The 16,349-nt window shown below is 39.8% G+C and overlaps 2 protein-coding genes across 4 annotated transcripts in view; both read left to right on the top strand.

Annotated features, from left to right (window-relative positions):
• Positions 1 to 276: 276 nt before the first annotated feature.
• Positions 277 to 16,349, top strand: part of LOC138007288 (polycomb group RING finger protein 5-B-like) — a 32,644-nt gene continuing 16,571 nt past the window's right edge. The window contains exons 1-5 of one of the 3 annotated variants that reach the window (XM_068854106.1): positions 280 to 503; positions 1,297 to 1,408; positions 7,749 to 7,851; positions 9,641 to 9,696; positions 15,024 to 15,107. In XM_068854106.1, the coding sequence (XP_068710207.1) occupies positions 489 to 503; positions 1,297 to 1,408; positions 7,749 to 7,851; positions 9,641 to 9,696; positions 15,024 to 15,107 (370 nt within the window). In that variant the 5' untranslated portion in view covers positions 280 to 488. Of the gene's footprint in view, positions 504 to 1,296; positions 1,409 to 7,748; positions 7,852 to 9,640; positions 9,697 to 15,023; positions 15,108 to 16,349 lie in introns of all 3 variants that reach the window. The other 2 variants (XM_068854104.1, XM_068854107.1) reach the window with 2 other exon arrangements.
• Positions 10,736 to 13,888, top strand: LOC138007287 (endoribonuclease ZC3H12A-like). The gene has a single exon (XM_068854103.1). The coding sequence runs from the start codon at positions 11,274 to 11,276 to the stop codon at positions 13,560 to 13,562; it is 2,289 nt and encodes a 762-aa protein (XP_068710204.1). The 5' UTR covers positions 10,736 to 11,273; the 3' UTR covers positions 13,563 to 13,888.

Raw genomic sequence — 16,349 nt, forward strand, 5'->3', positions numbered from 1 at the left:
TAAGCTTGAAATCAAACAATAGAATGTCAAGCCGACTTGCATATTCAGCGGCCGGTTGCATTGCTGGTCATTGCTACTTGTTTTAATTATAAGTTTATCGGTAAAAGTAAGAGACGCGTTGAATTAAAGGACGATCATCATTGTCATAAACCATTTGTCAAAATTTGTGACGGGAAGTTATCCTATTTTCGTTTTAACAGCGGAGAGATGTAAATTAATGTCGAGGTCTCCGTTATTCTTCACCAAGCGAGCAAGAATTTTGAGACGATTTGTTGCGAACGTTACTCGTAAAGAGACCTTTTAGAACGCCGTGGGCGATTTTTCTTTAAATACGCACTTCCTTTTTCCTTGATTTCCTGACAAATACGAACTCGGCTGTTCATCCGGGATTCTCTGTCACAGGAAACCGCAATCCACAATGCGCGATCAAGGTTTGTCAATAGCACTGAATCTTCATCGTGGTAGGCCTGAAACTCCACCATTCGGAAATGGCAATTTTACGGGTAAGTATTCCCTGAATCTGCCAATCATTCATCCCTTTTCAAGAATCTTTGTATGCAGAACAATGTTCGCAGACTTCCTTCCCGTGAAAATGAATCTGTGACTGTGAGCGAGCGCAAACAAACTTAGCCGTTTGGCTTGTCTGCGCATCGTTTTAAAGCTGCCAATGTTACACTCTGTCTAGATTGGTCATGCGTTAATCATGCGGGCAAATTTTCACCTAGCGGAAAAGCTAAAGGACAGAGTATAGCTTACAAATAATGCCATTTGGCTTGAAGAAACTAGGCTGGTTTTTAATTATGTAATATAAGGCTTTGAACATCAAATGCATGCTCTAGACCCTTGTTGGTTTTAGTCAGGAACTTCACTGGCATTTCCTTGGAATGAAGAGAAATCCTCTTTCAGTCAAAGAAGCGATAACAAGGTGTGAATTGTGAACAGAGCAGAGCTGTGATCAAGAGAATCTGCGAACTGAATTCAATCACCGAAGATAGTCGATTCCTATCAGTTTAGTATTTAACGTGAATCGGTTGCAACATGCCTAAGAAAAAGCCAATTAAGATTGCTCATTATCCGTTACTCAAGTAAGATCATCTAGATGTTGACACAAATTTTCGAATGAGTTTATTCGGGCTTACAACAATTCACTCTAAGATCTTTAATGTTGACCAAAAGAGAACTGAGTATTTTCTTAGGAAAGTGTGATTCTCGTGTGAAAGGTGACGGCAATTGGGACAAATCAGTAATGTTGTCATGTCTTTCGGAAAATCCCGCTAAACAATCTGTGTTTTGTAGTCAAACAAGGAGCAAAGAATCAAGCTTGAAGACCTCAACCCGTTCATAACGTGTGAACTTTGCAAGGGGTATTTGATCAAGCCAACAACAATTGCTGAATGTTTGCATACATGTAGGTACTGATACCGTAAGAGCCATAAAAGTTTGTGACGGACAGTGAAAGTGATCCCAAACGTTTCACGCCTCTGGTTCGTTAGGACCCCAAGGCGCAGAAAATTGGGGAAATTAATGGAAAAAAAACGGGCACGGTCGCGTTGGTTCTCGCAGTCGAGATGTTGTGCCCCAAGGCAAAGTGACAGATGTTCATTTATTATGCACAATCGTCACAGGCTATTTATTTTGTTATTAGTTTAAGTTATCACAGACGCCATGCGTACAGACGCCTACAAATAACACGCTCGAAAGCTGTCATTTTGTGTGGCACGCGCGTAGACAATGTGAAGAGGCTTTGTGTAATCTTTCTCCTCACACCTTTATCATTTGCAAGAACTTTGCCCGCGAAAACAACCAGGGATTGGTCTTCTTTGAAAATCGATTATCGCTTTTGTACATACCCCAGGCTGGATTTTGACAGCTACAAGTGATATCTTTCGCACTTCAGCGAAGTGTGATTAAATTTAATTACTTTCTATAAAGTTTTTCGTTTTGTATATGTTGCTCCGTTTTGCATACAAATTAGATGGACTGTTTCTTCGTCTTATTCTCAGCAGTTCTGGGCGCATTTCTACCGCTTTTTGGGTTTATTTGGGGCTCTTAAATAACATCGTGAATGGATTAAGTTGTAGCGCTATTTGAATGGAGTACCAGCCCCGGGGAGACAAAATTGCACAATATAATGGTGCCCTGCGGTTACGAACTTGTTTGTGCTATAATCCAAGCATTGAAGAGTATGTAAGCCTTTATTCATTCGCGCAAATGTGTTTAATCCACATTGTAAGACAAAAGAAAGTTCGCCTGTTTTGAATCGAGAATCAATTTTTTGTTGTAATCTATCTTCCCTGCTGTGCTTTCTTCTTGTTACAAGTCAAAACAAGAAAACACGTTGTCAGCTTTCGGAACAAGGCGATTACACAGTGAGATAACTTTATCATAAATGTAAACAACATGTACTCACAAGATCATCGCTTTTCTTCAAATCTTGATAATTCGATGGAAAGGGTTAGTCGACAAAAATGTTGTAATTTGAAAAGCGAACATCTTTATAAAACCCGTCGTGATTAGCTACAAATTCAGAGACGCTGAACCTCGTAAATTCAATTGAAGTGTGTCAATGGTTTTCAATACCTTTAAGTGGGCTTTGCATATTCTAATCTTCAATCTTTGAGTTTGAATTCCAAAGTTTAACTTTAATCTCGTATGAATGTAAAAAATTTAACCTTTGGGGTTGAGATTTATCTATTCCTCTTTATTCGGTATTTTCTGTCGTGACGTATTTCTGAAATAACATGGCAAAGTTCTGCGAAGATTGAAGCAACACTAATCCTATAGGAACATCAGTTTGCTGTGAATTTTGCATGGATTTTCTTGCGGGATAGAGATGAAAGAATGGTATGTGTTTAATCAACCAAAGCGTTTTGCTAATCTCTTCAAACAAGAACTTATCTCTTTATCAGATTACTAATTTTAAAACCGCAGATTATGTTTAATGGAGTCTCGACGGCACCATTTGCCGAAACAGGGTAACACACTCATTGCTATAGACGTTTTTGATAAATGTTCCTTGAAATCGCGATCTTTCGACTACATGTCGGACACGCCGAATGTGAAAAAAAGTTTGTCTTTTTTTTTCGTCTTTTTGTCGACACTGAACTCGTGAATTACGGATAAATTACTGTTTAATTGCTTTTATCTATGTGACATGTTGATTGCTCGGATGAAAGGACTTTGTGTCAAACAATTTTGCATTCAACAGTGCAATTGCTTTTTACACAGAGTGTTGAGTACTTTTTCTTTGGTTTCATTGGCCATGAAAATTAGGGGAGCGATCAATTAAGTTCATACACACATATACATAAATAAATTATTAGACAACTGATGCAAAAATTGAACGATTCACTTGGCGAAGAAGCGGCTTTTCTTGGGGAGACTTGAAACCGGAACGACTTAGGGCGTATTTACATGAGACTGAGACGAAGTCAGATCAGCATGAGTTTGTATAGGCCTCCAAACATTTCTTTTTATGCGTTTACATGAGACTGGCCTGACAATGAACTCTGAGACCGGACTGACTTTGTCTCCGTTGCTGAACCGAGACGAGTAATTCTCATCCCGGTCTGAATTCGTACCGGGTCCAGAAATTTCACTGAAGCCAGTATGCTTTTGGATCAGTCTTATACTTATTACAAAAAAAAAACATATCGTCTCATCCCGAAACCAGGCACCAAGCATCTCGTCCCGGTTTCATGTAAACAGCTACAAAAATTTTATGCCGGCACAAGTTCATACCGGACTGACTTCGACCCGGTCTCATGTATAAATACCTTCTTAGATTGTAAAAAGACTGATTTACTTCACGGTGGAATTTTTTCAGGACGTTTTACTCAAAATCCGCAGAAAACATTGAGCGAGCAGTTGACCTGTGAAAGAAATATAATGAAAGATCCACATCATGCGTTTTTTTTCATTATAGCTGCTGACGGCGGGCTATCACTCCTGGTCGGACTTGAATATCAGGAGGACTTAGCCTCCAGGTCAAATGGATTAAACCTCCCAGACTTATCTTTTGTCTGACGGGAATTTAAGTATGATGGATGGATATGACTTCTAAATCCTCGCATTATAGCTGGGAACAAAATGGGGCACTGTAGTAAATAGAGAAGCCAAGGTTAGGCCAGCTGTTAAGAATTGTGGCATGCTAACGTTAACGGTTGAATATCGATTCAGTTAATGTTTTTTGGTGATACATTAAGGTCTAGCCATGTTGCATGTTTGTTGATGGTATATGAAATGTCGCGTTGGCCTTTCGTCTAGCCGCCTAGGCCACAAAGCGTGAGTAATCCTCGCATAGCACTCTTCATTATTCATTTTGGGAAGGGTCAGTGTCCTATAAACCAGCTCAGAGTTTCAAGAAACGAATGTGCGCGTCGGGATAAAAAAAGCTTCTAATTGTCTTTTTTGTTCTTGTAAATAGCTACAAGAATTTGCATTAGGAATCTTTTGGTTTTTGCTGCCCGCACAGGGCATCCTCCTATTTCTGCCCTGATATCTCGCGTCCCAGACCCCACTGCGTACAAAGTCTGCGATTGGTGAACTCAGTGTTATGTTTGACAGACTTGAGTCTGCGATTGCTCATAATGTTGTGTTTGAGTACATTCGTTGATGTGAAAGGAAGCGTTTGAAGGGAGTGTTATATATTAACTCATTGGTGCAAAGGGAAGCGTTCGAAGGGAAGCTTTTTCTTAAAAACGGTAAGTTACTCGGTAGCTTGTCATATCAGGTGTAAATTTAAGTATTTCGGGAAGTATTCATCATGGTAGCGAACGTTTAATCACGTTTTTATAGCAGTTTATGAGAAGAATAATTATTGTTGATAATGATTTCATCAGAATTTATTGCAAGTAATAGAAATCTACAATGAGTGAAAAAAAAAAAAAATCAAATGTACCAGTAAAAATAAATCGTTCAAATCAATATTACTCTTGTTTGCGAAGTTTTAAAAACGCATACGTCAAGATAAAAAACAAGGCTTAAATAAAAACTACAAAAGAATTCCACTTCAAACTTGCTTATTTCTACGACATTAATTTACTATTTTTATCGAACCATCTCCAACACCATGTGATATCTTCATGTCTCACGTCCACAATCGTTCTCCACATGGGGTAGCACTTCACTTCCAATAGGGAACCCCTAGTTTAAAATATGTCCTTGCTCAGTTTTAACCAGAATCCCGAACGTTTTTTGAAACGCTGAACTCGCTTATAGCGATATTTCTTGTTTACAAACATTTACATCTCTTTGATATTCCAATTACCATCCAAGGAACAAAAGAAGTCATTGTTTCAACAGCTTTTAGGTTCTCGTTGGCATATATAACAATGGATGACGTCACAAGAAACATCGCTATTGCAGTTAGCCTTGGGGTAAACCTGTGCTTTTTTGTTGTTGCATTTTAAAAAGATGGAAACAGAAGCGAATCAAATAGGTTTAGCCCGACTTTCCCGTGGTAAGGTATTTTTCTCTGTTGTGGCCTCCTTGTCTTTAAAATCTCTAAATTGTCCAAACGCAACCTCTTCCTCTACACAAAAATGGCAAAGCGGAGTTTTGTCAAATGTCAGGGACGTTTTGTATCATGTGGTGCTCCAATCTTGAGATATCCCCAAAATGTAAATAAGTTGACGGCGAGTTATGTATTTGAGAAATACTTTTAAACCAGTTTGGATCGTTAGGTTCAGAAAATTGTAAATTACTGAGCAAGGAAAACCATGCATTGAAAGCATAGCTGAGGATAAAAGTTCTATGCCTGGCAAATTACCAAAGTTGCGAGTTAGTTTCTGTTTAACTTAAAAGTTATTTATGAGTTATCTGACGTTCTGGATTGTAGAGAAGTTTTTCGCTATTGTCGAGTTGAAACCTTTTTCAATAGTACTTTTAGCATTTTTGCTCTGTGACGTGCATATTCATAATTTTTTTCGCTGGATTTCCATACACCTTTTTCGAAAATGGCCTCCATTTAAATATTCTTTTGTTTTTATTCAAGTTAGCCCTTGATGCCTCGTTCTTAAGCTAAAAATTCAAAAGACTATTTTGCTTTGAACGAGGCATCAAGATCTAATTTGAATAAAAACAAAAGAATATTTAAATGGCAGCCATTTGGAAAAAGGTGTGTTGCTGAAAACGTGTCAATGAACAATATATTATTTTAGTATAATTACACGGGTGATTATTGAAAATTCTCTGCGCTGATTGGCTGCCGTTCAGGTGATTATTACGGGATAATCACCTAGCGGTTTTTCAAAATGGCCACAAGCCCTTTTGTCGAGGTGACAGACGAAGAAATTAATTCTTTTAAAGAAAATGTATATTTTTCAAATAATTCCCTGTGAAATTATGCTAAAACAATTATTCACCTCAGGCTCGGTGAAAACCTCGACTTCGTCTCGTCTTGGCTCCCTGATTTCGCTAGCCTGTAGGTTATTTCAGGGGGCCAGCTCCATTCCTAAAAAGAATAAAAAGGGATAGAGAAAGAGGAAAAAAAAAAGGAAAAAGAGAGAATTAATGGAGAGAATTAATACAAAAAAGTATATATATATATATATAATATTGTAATTTACAATACGTAATTTGGAGAAAATAAACTTCTTATGAAGTTTGAAAAAAAGGTTTTTATTCACGATATTCACCTCGCCGTCGGCGAATAATTGTTAACTATTTCGGATACTGATCCATGAGACAGCGGAAATCTACGAGATTTCTAGCCAACAATCTTTGTTTTGTGTCAAACGGAAAAGTATCGACGGACATAATGGATTACAGCAATTGTCTTCCTGACAATGTTAGTGCCATAGGGGAAAGCTCCTTTAACAACGTTCTCCCGTCACCGCTATCGGAGGCTCCTTTTACTCAAAACACGCGTCCTTTCTTTAAAATTGGTTCCGATTTCCATTTTGCTGGGCAGTATTTTGAACTTTTCTGCCTCATTTAGAGTTGGGAATATTGTGTTAAGTCATGAAAACCTATATATTACTGAGAGTTTGTAATAAAATATATGTCGAGTATTCATGCTCCTCAAAAGCCACAAGCTCCCCAAGTTCTTTCTGTTTGTTGTATGAGGTGGGCTAATGATGGGCTAATGATGTCCGTGGAAGCGTAGCACCGTACCACTCCAAGTGTTATGCAACTACATTGTTGGCGGTTGTACTTAGGAAGTTTTATCGCTTGCGCGAAGAGTTTATAATATAGTCGTCGTAGCCCACGTTTCCCTGCGAAGGTTTTTTTCCACAATGCGGCTCGTGAGAAAATTGATGCCCCGCTAGAAAGTCTCTTCCGGCGGAGCACTCCTCTCGCACTGGAACGCTTGCTTCATAGGTTGTTTATTTTTAGAGAATGCACCGCGTAATTAACGAGGCGTCCTTTGTGCGGGATTGATAAAGATCTACTTTGAGAGACGTACAGACCAAACAAACGCCGAATTAAAAAGCCGCCACATTGCCAAAGGGGGCTGCACAACTAAAAGTGTGTTGGGATGATAGGGAGTGTAGAAAACAGCTACTGATACAGCAATCAAAAAGGCAATGCCTCAATGTGGAGAGCGCATTTTAATCAGATCTTCGGCAATGGATTCAAGTTTTTGATAACCACGTGGGAACAGTGGATACAACATGAACAACATAGAATGATTGCGAAATACTTAGGAAAACACTAAATTATATACAATCTATCATGAAGGGCTGCAAGGTTATTTATTTAAGTAGCCGCTGCGGTAGTCCGTAACTTTTATCCTTTTTCTTCAGTCTGTAGAAGTTGCATTGTACAGTTTTTACAAGACAGCGAAGAAAATATCTGTCCACAATGCTCCACAGTTATTCATGAAACAAACCCTTTTGAGATGCTACGGTAGGTAAAACACGGATACTTCAATAATAGCAGTCTGTTTTACACCTTGTAATTTAAGGAATGTTAAGCACGCGTGTCATAGTGACGTCATCTTACAGTGAAGGGAAACCCCTCTTCACGCACTTAATGACTTTCGTAACGCTTTCTGAAATTGCCTTTTAAGGCTGGTTCCAGCCTTGTTCAGCTGCAGCCATCAGGGAGTAACCAGTTGGTTAGAGTTTCATTTAAACTGAAGAAAACAAACTGTACGATGAAACAAATATCAGTACATGGAAAGCTCTTACTTGGTTTGTATAACACTCGTGGATTTTGACTCACAAAATCCCTAACCCTAACCCTAACAAAGTGCCTATGAACCAGGGAGCCGGTTCAAACAGTTCAACCCTTAGTTACTTTTCTCTCGCTAACTCGAAACACAATCGAGTTCCACTAGGAATTGATCCCGTAAATTTACCAAACTTTTACCCTCAAATGCGTAAACTTTCCAATGTCAGGGGCACCCAACGTCAATTGTCGGAAAATATCTGTTCGGAAGACGATTTGAGATCTAGAATTTTCGGAACATTTGTTGTAAAATTCCTTGCTTGCCTGCCTGTCCTAGGATTTTCGAACATCTAAAACATGGCATAATTGCCCATTTTTAACGGATTTTTACCCTAAAAAGGTCACCTAGAATTTTCGGGAGCCTTTTCCCTGGCTGAAATTTTCGAAAAGGTAAGTTTTGATCCCTATAATTTTCGGATCACTTGACTTTCAGCTAGGGAATCCGAACAGATGAAAAAATTTTAGCGGATAAAAATATGGCTATATCTGTCGTTTAAATACTAAAATGCGTTTAACAAGGCTATGTTTAAGTGGTTTTGAACTATATTCTCGTTGGGTGCCCCTGCAAGGTCAAGCGAAATCCAACTCAAATTGACTAATAACGATTGTTTCCCGATATAATACGGGTAAAATCATTGCTTTAAACAGCTGCTTCAAGGAACACCGTTTATACGACGTCGCCCCCACCCACATATAAAATAACATTCGCTGATGAGACTGAGCTTGGTTGACGACAGAATATTCCCGTGACACGAGTAATAAAGGACTCTAAATTGAAATCTTAAAATTATTTTTGTTTGGTATCTCGCCAGTTCTTTTTTAATAGAAACCGTCAATCGAATTTGAAAACAACAGGAAAAAAAAAACCTTGATCACGGTGGAAATGGCTTCTTGGCCGCTCCCAACGCTGTAATTAGTAATTAGCGTTATGCACGACAGTGTTCGAAATACACCCATATCTATTTTGATCAAATATTGTCGAAAGTTCCTACATAATTATATTTCCGCAAAAATCGCAGTATTTGGCGGGAAAGCGGAAAATTATTTTTGATGTGCACAGCATTGGCGTTAGTAGTTTCCCTGCACATTTTTTAGAGTATCCGTTCATAGTCTGCGAGATAGTGCCATCGTTTTGCAGTAAAATACAAAATTAAAGCAGCAGATGAGATGGTTTCAAGGCCTTTGATGGTTTAGCGGTCGAGTGGAAGGTATTAATGGCGGTCGAATACAGAGATCAATATTTATTACAGCCGCGAGAGCCCCATTTGGAATATTGATTACCCATCTAAGCGAGAGAAGAGGAACTGCTTATGTCTTCAGGAAGAAAGCACTGATAAATTATTTAACTTTTTCTCCTTCCCTACGTAAGCAGCAAAACCGTTTTGCTGCTTACGTAGGGAATGTGGCAGATTCCGCGATTTCTTTTCACACCATTTATGTCTTTTTGCTCCATTTGTACCCGTAGGTCTGATCAAATGTTTGAAGATATTATTTTCAAGTTGGTGCCAGGTCTTCAAGAAAGTAAGCAAATCACCTTTGAATGAATTTAGAGCATATAAAATGCCATATATTTGAACTTCGGAATGAACATGAAGCAAAAGTTTGGAAGCCCTATCGAAGTTTGCTAAGCAACTTTGCATGTTAGCCTAAACGAATCACGGCTTAATCAGTGAACTGGATGTGCGCTGTGCGATTACGAGCGAGCTCAAATAGTATCCCGCTGTAGGTGGTTTCAAATCACCTTTAATAGTTTTTTCCAAATCCATTTTCATCTTTTGTTTGGTTTGTATGGTGGATTACGGTTAATCAAATTATGGTGACAAAGCGTCTCAAGCGTTTATTATCTCTAAACAGATAACCCGTGTCATTAATAAAACAGATTCCGATTTTATCGGTGTCGATGTGTGCTCTTTCTCAACAATGCTGGCTTTGACTCAAGCCCAACCACGGAATTCCTTCCATTGGATCTCATTTTTAGCGTCTGTGAAAAACCAAACCCCCCCGCCTCCAGCTCCCTGCTTCCCTCCCCCACCTCTCCAAAAAAGGAAAAAGCAACGACAAACTGATTTTGATCTAAACACAGATTTGCACATATTTTGTCTTCAGTTCCTTAACAACGTAGAAACTGATAGGCGTACCTTTGTTTTCATCGATATTTTGGACGGTCGATAGGGTTTCAGTTCTTTTTACCACACTGTTTTATGTCTTTTAGAAGGTAGCTAACATTTTGCAGTGATAAAGGCAGATTGGCAATGAAATGGTGTGAATAAGGCTTGGCGAAGAAAAACGATTGAGAAAAAAAAAAAATCGCAGCCGATCGAGTCGTTCAGTCTTTTTCAACACTTGCGATGTATGAAAACACAGGGAACAATGTTATGGCCGGAATAAATGAACTGTAGATTTTCGGTTTCCTTTTCCGCGCTCGTTAATCAGAGCTATAAATGTGGACAGTCAATACAAAGAAAGCATTGATGTCGGTTAAAAATAGAAATAAGTTCCCCGTTGGATTGCGTTACCTTTGCCAGATTATGATGATTCATGATAAACAACTCTGTTACTATGTTTATTGGTGACCAGACCTCGTGTGAGCCGAGAGAAATGAACTTCACTTTCCAGACTTTTTCGCGGAACACGCCTATTGACAACGCTTTTAAATCTTAAGTAAAATTCCAGTTTTAGCCGTTCTCGGAAAATATCACGAGTTTGTATTTCTTCCAAGAAAATTGTTATGATAAGAGGCTTCATTTTTCATTAACTTATTTTTAACTTGCTGTTTCGCTTGCATTGTCAAGTTATTCGTACTTTGCGATCAAGAAAGGCTGATTTAATCGTGTTGCAGTTTAAAGCGGTGGTAATTTGCATATGGCAAGTTGAAACTTGCCCTTTGCGGCTGATTGATTGATTGGAAAACACCGGAAGACTTAACCTCGGGAAAACCCCGTTGGAGTTGCTGTACTTCGATTGGTTACTGCTATAAATAACATAAAGCGCAAAAACTTCCTTGTTGTGAGTTTTGAAAGTCGAATTGAAAGGAGCAGAACGTCCGCGGATGTCACCTAAAACAAAATCGTGAAGAAGCAAATAAATCGCCTTCGTTAATGGCCAATCATCAAAGTACGGTAGAATTCGTCATCTCAGCCGAAAAAATCAGCATTTTAAAGGAGAATGTTGCAAGAGTGCGTACTTTGTTTGGGGTTGAGGTATCACTGACTGGGCATGTTAATCCACATGACAGAAATCAGTGGGTTTGTCTTGCAGGCGCTACTAAAGAACTTCGTGAAAAAGCAAAGACTTATGTAACTTCGCTTTGCACCAGTAAACCGAAACGCTGTGTCGATTGTGATATACCACCGAGTGTTTTTGAAGACCTGAAAAACGGTAGTGGACGCAGCGACATCGAGAAAAACTCTGGTGCCGTGTTGTCGTTCGACGACTCGAAACCTTTCTTGCAAGGTGAGGACATTCCAATTGCCTTGGCACTTTCTGAAATTGAACATAAAATCGCTGCTTTCGGCGAACAGAAGCAACAAAGCGAGACTTCGGCGCAACCCACAGGAAGCGATGATGTTGAACACGATGCTGAGAGCTCTGTCGAAGGTTCGACCTGTGACACAAGAGACATCCCACCTTCCATGAGGGGATTAGCGCGCAAACTCTTGTACAAAGATGAAGAAATTGACGCAGTCATAAAAACTTTTGGAACGGAAATCAATTTTAATAAACTTCTCAACGAACTTGTTAAATATTCCGCATCGACTCATCAGCTCAGTCCTTCTTTAGAGGACGCGAGCATGCTTCCAATCGCACGCGGAAGTTATCCCTCGCGTCGAAACTTGGTCACAAGAGGTGTTTCGCAGTCGGTATCGGCTCGAAACTGTGAGCTTCGCGAATTAGCAGACCAGCACGTGAAGCCGCTCCAAGCTGATAATTTGCGACCTATCGTGATCGATGGAAGCAACGTGGCTATGCATCATGGAAATCAGCAGATATTTTCCTGTCGTGGGATAAAGATATGTGTTGAGTTCTTCTTAGCAAGAGGACATAATGACATAACCGTCTTCGTTCCCATGTGGAGAAGAGAAAAGCCTCGTCCTGAAAGTCCCATAACGGAACAAGAAATCCTGGAAGACCTTGCTAGACGAGACATTCTCAAATTCACACCTTCTCGGTGGAGTGGAAATCGCCATATCGTGTGCTACGACGACAACTTTATAGTCGGATTAGCCGAAAAGAACAAAGGGATCGTTGTATCCAATGACAGTTTTCGCGATTTACACAGTAAGAATCCCCTATGGAGAGAAACTATCGATCAGAGGACTCTGGGCTACATATTTTGTGGAGATCTCTTCATGCCTGCGGATGATCCTCTAGGACGATGGGGACCCTCTTTGGATGATTTTCTTAGAAGGGGTTCTGTTACGCATCCATTTATCTGTCCCCACTTAAAAAACTGTACGTTTGGTAACAAGTGCAGGTACTACCACCCTGAGCGAGACACGCAACACCAACGCGAGAAATCCCCGATGAGGAACTCCCCCGAGAATTCTGAACCCTCTTCCACTTGCTCTGCTGGAGTTGGTGTGAAGACATCCATGAGTCAGTCGCCAAGCAACTCGCATTTGAACTCTGTAAGAGACCCTAGAGTTTCCTCGCAACCTCAAGTTGAGCAGCCACCTTTGGATGTTGTTTCCACCATCAGTAACTCATCAAACTCACCTAAAACAGCTTCATTGCATGAGAATACTCCAAACCGTCACGTAAGAGATCCTAGGGTTTCCATCCCGACTTACCAGTCGCGTTTTGACCATCATACCAGGCCTCACGACATTGTTGCCCGTGGAAGAGGCCAAGTTGGCGCAACTGGTTCGTCGTACGACTCTCGCACTCCTCAGTTCAGTGGCGAACCGTATTACCCGGCTTATTTTGGTGGAAATGTTTACAGCGACTACTCCCACCCAGTTGCTTCAGATTACTCGACCAGGCACTTGCAGTATCAGGATCACGTATACCGTCCTGAGTTAACCCAGTTTCCTCCACTTCCACCCGCCCAATGGCTGCCATATCCTCAACATCAGATTCTTCCACCTGTCGGTACGGGATATTTCGCGGGTACGGGACAGTGCAGTTACAGAGGAGCGTATTATGAACCTGCACAAGGTCCATATGATAATTTTAAAGGCCTGAGACCTCGGGATCAAGTGGACAGTGGCACTAAGTCGGAGGAGAGTTGCACAATCGACGAACAATTTGACTCTATAGTTGAAAAGTTGGAGGACGTTTTTGAGCTTGACAAAGAGACGGTCATTCGTGTTCTTCTTGATCACCCGATAGACTTCGCAAATGACGATATCCATAAACTAGCAGATCTTTTTGTACATAAAAAATGAATTTGCAAATTTCTTTGTATTGTCAAATATCATGTCAAACATTGTGTGTGTCTCCTTGTGTTGCGAAAAGCGTTGCGTTTTGTCAAATCAGTATATCGGGCTCGTCATTTACATTTGTATTTAGCTGTTGTTTGCTTTGCTTTCCTTGAAAACAATTTATTCATAAACTTACTATTTTCACCAGATATATGACTAAAGACATTATTTTAAATACAGTAAAGAAGAAATTTTCAAGTTTATCCGGCCATCTCAGTGCTTGTCTTTCATTTGGGTAGATGTCTAAAACGCAGAATATAATCGAATAAAACCGGCTAACTTATTCGGCGTTCACGGTGAGAATGTTTTAAGTTTAACACGGTTATCGTCGAAACAACTTTTTCTGCGAGGTTTTCGCGCCGAAATTTTTGAATCCCGAAAGGGAGTTAATGAGATGTGTATTTTTGAAACGGGAAGTGAAAATAACAGTACGTGTTGCAGCGCACTTTACGCCATAACCACAGCTGATTCATTAATTCCCGTATTGTGAGCGTGAGCAGAGAGCAGTTCCTTAATATTCTTGTTGTTATTTAATAACCTGCATTGTATTTTGATTCATGTTATTTTCTTCTCTGTGGATAAAGGGCAACCCCAGCGAAGCATTAAGAATTTGGCCAAATTTGCCTGAAAACGAAAAGAAGGTTACATAACGAGAAACATAACAACAAAGAAATGTAGAGAATTGCGGAAAAAATACGCATGCCAGCTCAAGGAGCTGTTTTCTTGTTTGTACTTGGTGATTGATAAATTTGCCAGAAACAGAAAGCCATCTGTATTTAGCGAGTTCTTTCTTTTATTTTTCAAGGCCTAATCGAAGTTCAATGCAGCCCAAAACCGATCCAAACTTGAATAGCACGACTTGACTTTAAGAGTTCCTGTGTATTCGTTGAAAATGGAGCGTTCAGCATAACAAGGGCTATCGACAAATATAGATATAACGATAATTTGGTGTTTTTCCTTATGGGAAGTGTTTACTGAAGTTACCGGAATACGAAATTGTTCGATAACATCATGTATGCCAACACGTTCGCTAAAATTTAAGGATATATTTTTTCCTTGTTGAGACGGGAATATTGGGACCACAGTAATTGGTTATGCTGTTGTGGCTTCCCTGCCCCACATTTGTTGGGACGAAGTCAAGTAAAATAAAATAAAAAAACTCCGAGCGCTGCTTTGCAGTAGTCGAACGTACGAACCTTCTAGTTCAATGCTCTACCACTGGGCCATTCAATTCCCCCACTATATTACTATACTGCAAAGCATTCAGCATGGCTGCTAAAATTTATTAAAGAAAATTAGGATTCTGCCGTGAAATAACTTTCAGTCATAGATGTCGACCGAGGTACTCGCACAGCTGCATCCAATGGTGGGATGCAGATCTAAATTTAGTGGCGAGACTTCCGTCTATGTTTATTGTCCTCATAGGGGAGAGACGCCGAGAAGAGGAATTCGACAGATCAGTTTGTTCGGGAAAGAGAGAAGTCGGCAGCTTAAAACACAAGCATAAAGGTATCCGTGTTTTGAACGCGAAATTTGCTGATGAGCATCGCTTGGGTGTTGTGTCTTGAGATTCCTTTGGTGTCCACTTGACCGGTAAAAATAAGGGAAATTGATTGATTGATGGCAGAAGTCCCTAACCGCAACCCCTGGGTCTTAGGATTGCGGAGTTGTTGTTTACTTTATTGGCTTAAAGTGCCACTATGATCAAATTTTTACCTTGAAGTAGCATCTTTTAGTAGCATCTTACTACAAAGAATCAAACATTTCTGATGCAAATTGGCCGAGATATCCTTTTTCATCCTATTTGATCAAAATTTGGTTGAGAATATGACGCCATCGCTTGACTAATTTGCATATTTTAAAAACTTGAATATCTCTGGAACAAAAAGAGATATTTGAAAATAGTAAAGAGCATTTTTCCTCTCATGCAGGCTACTTATTTATGTCTTAAAATGGCTTCGATAGAAAAGATGGCATTTTCGTCATAGTGGCACTTTAAAAACCATGCTGTTTTGACAATTAGCGTGCTCTTTTCGCTTCAAATTGTTCTACGTAGGTATTTTGGTAGTGATTGGAAGAATTTCTCTTTAAAAATTGAGACATCATTTGAAATGATATCGTGGACGTCACTTGAATTTACTGTATTATTCAAATTTAGCACAATAAACATTGGCCGGACTGACCAACCTCGATTTTGTCTCTCCTCTTCCTTTCACGGCGAAGGAATTTGGATGGAACGAGAAGAGCGCGCGATGAAATAATCCAAACTCGAAAATTGATCCTCGCTCATCATTTTTTCGTGGAAGTTCACAGTTCTCGATTAGCGTTTTCTCGAAAAACAACGTAAATGATTCTTAACTACATTTTAACCGAGTTTGAGGTCTTTCCGAGAAAGTCTTGAACCGGGGAAAATTAAACCGGAAGTATCAGGTTTCATATGATTTTTTTTTCGGGCGCCGAAGTTGCTAACAGCTATCAAACACGTGTTTGGCCGAGATGGAATAGTTTGAAGGAAGAGAGGTAGCATTTGTGACCGATTGGCTTACAAAAAAGGTCTTTAAAAGGTCTTTATTAAAGACAGGAGGAACCGACGACCATTGTTCTTTAGTAGGGTATCCGATAACAGGGTAGGGCATTTGAACACCATTTTAGCCCTAGGGGGCGGGAATTTGAACGATCCAAAGTTCAAATTCCCGGACTTTGCCCTGGTTTTTTTGGGGGGGGGGGGGGGATGTTGAAGTTTCGAGTTTC

The sequence above is a fragment of the Montipora foliosa genome, chromosome 6 (genome assembly GCF_036669935.1).
Source record: "Montipora foliosa isolate CH-2021 chromosome 6, ASM3666993v2, whole genome shotgun sequence".
NCBI classification, from domain to species: domain Eukaryota; kingdom Metazoa; phylum Cnidaria; class Anthozoa; order Scleractinia; family Acroporidae; genus Montipora; species Montipora foliosa.

Coding starts and splice junctions, on each gene's coding strand:
- LOC138007287 (XM_068854103.1), top strand. CDS start 11,274: ATGGCCAATCATCAAAGTACGGTAGAATTCGTCATCTCAGCCGAAAAA.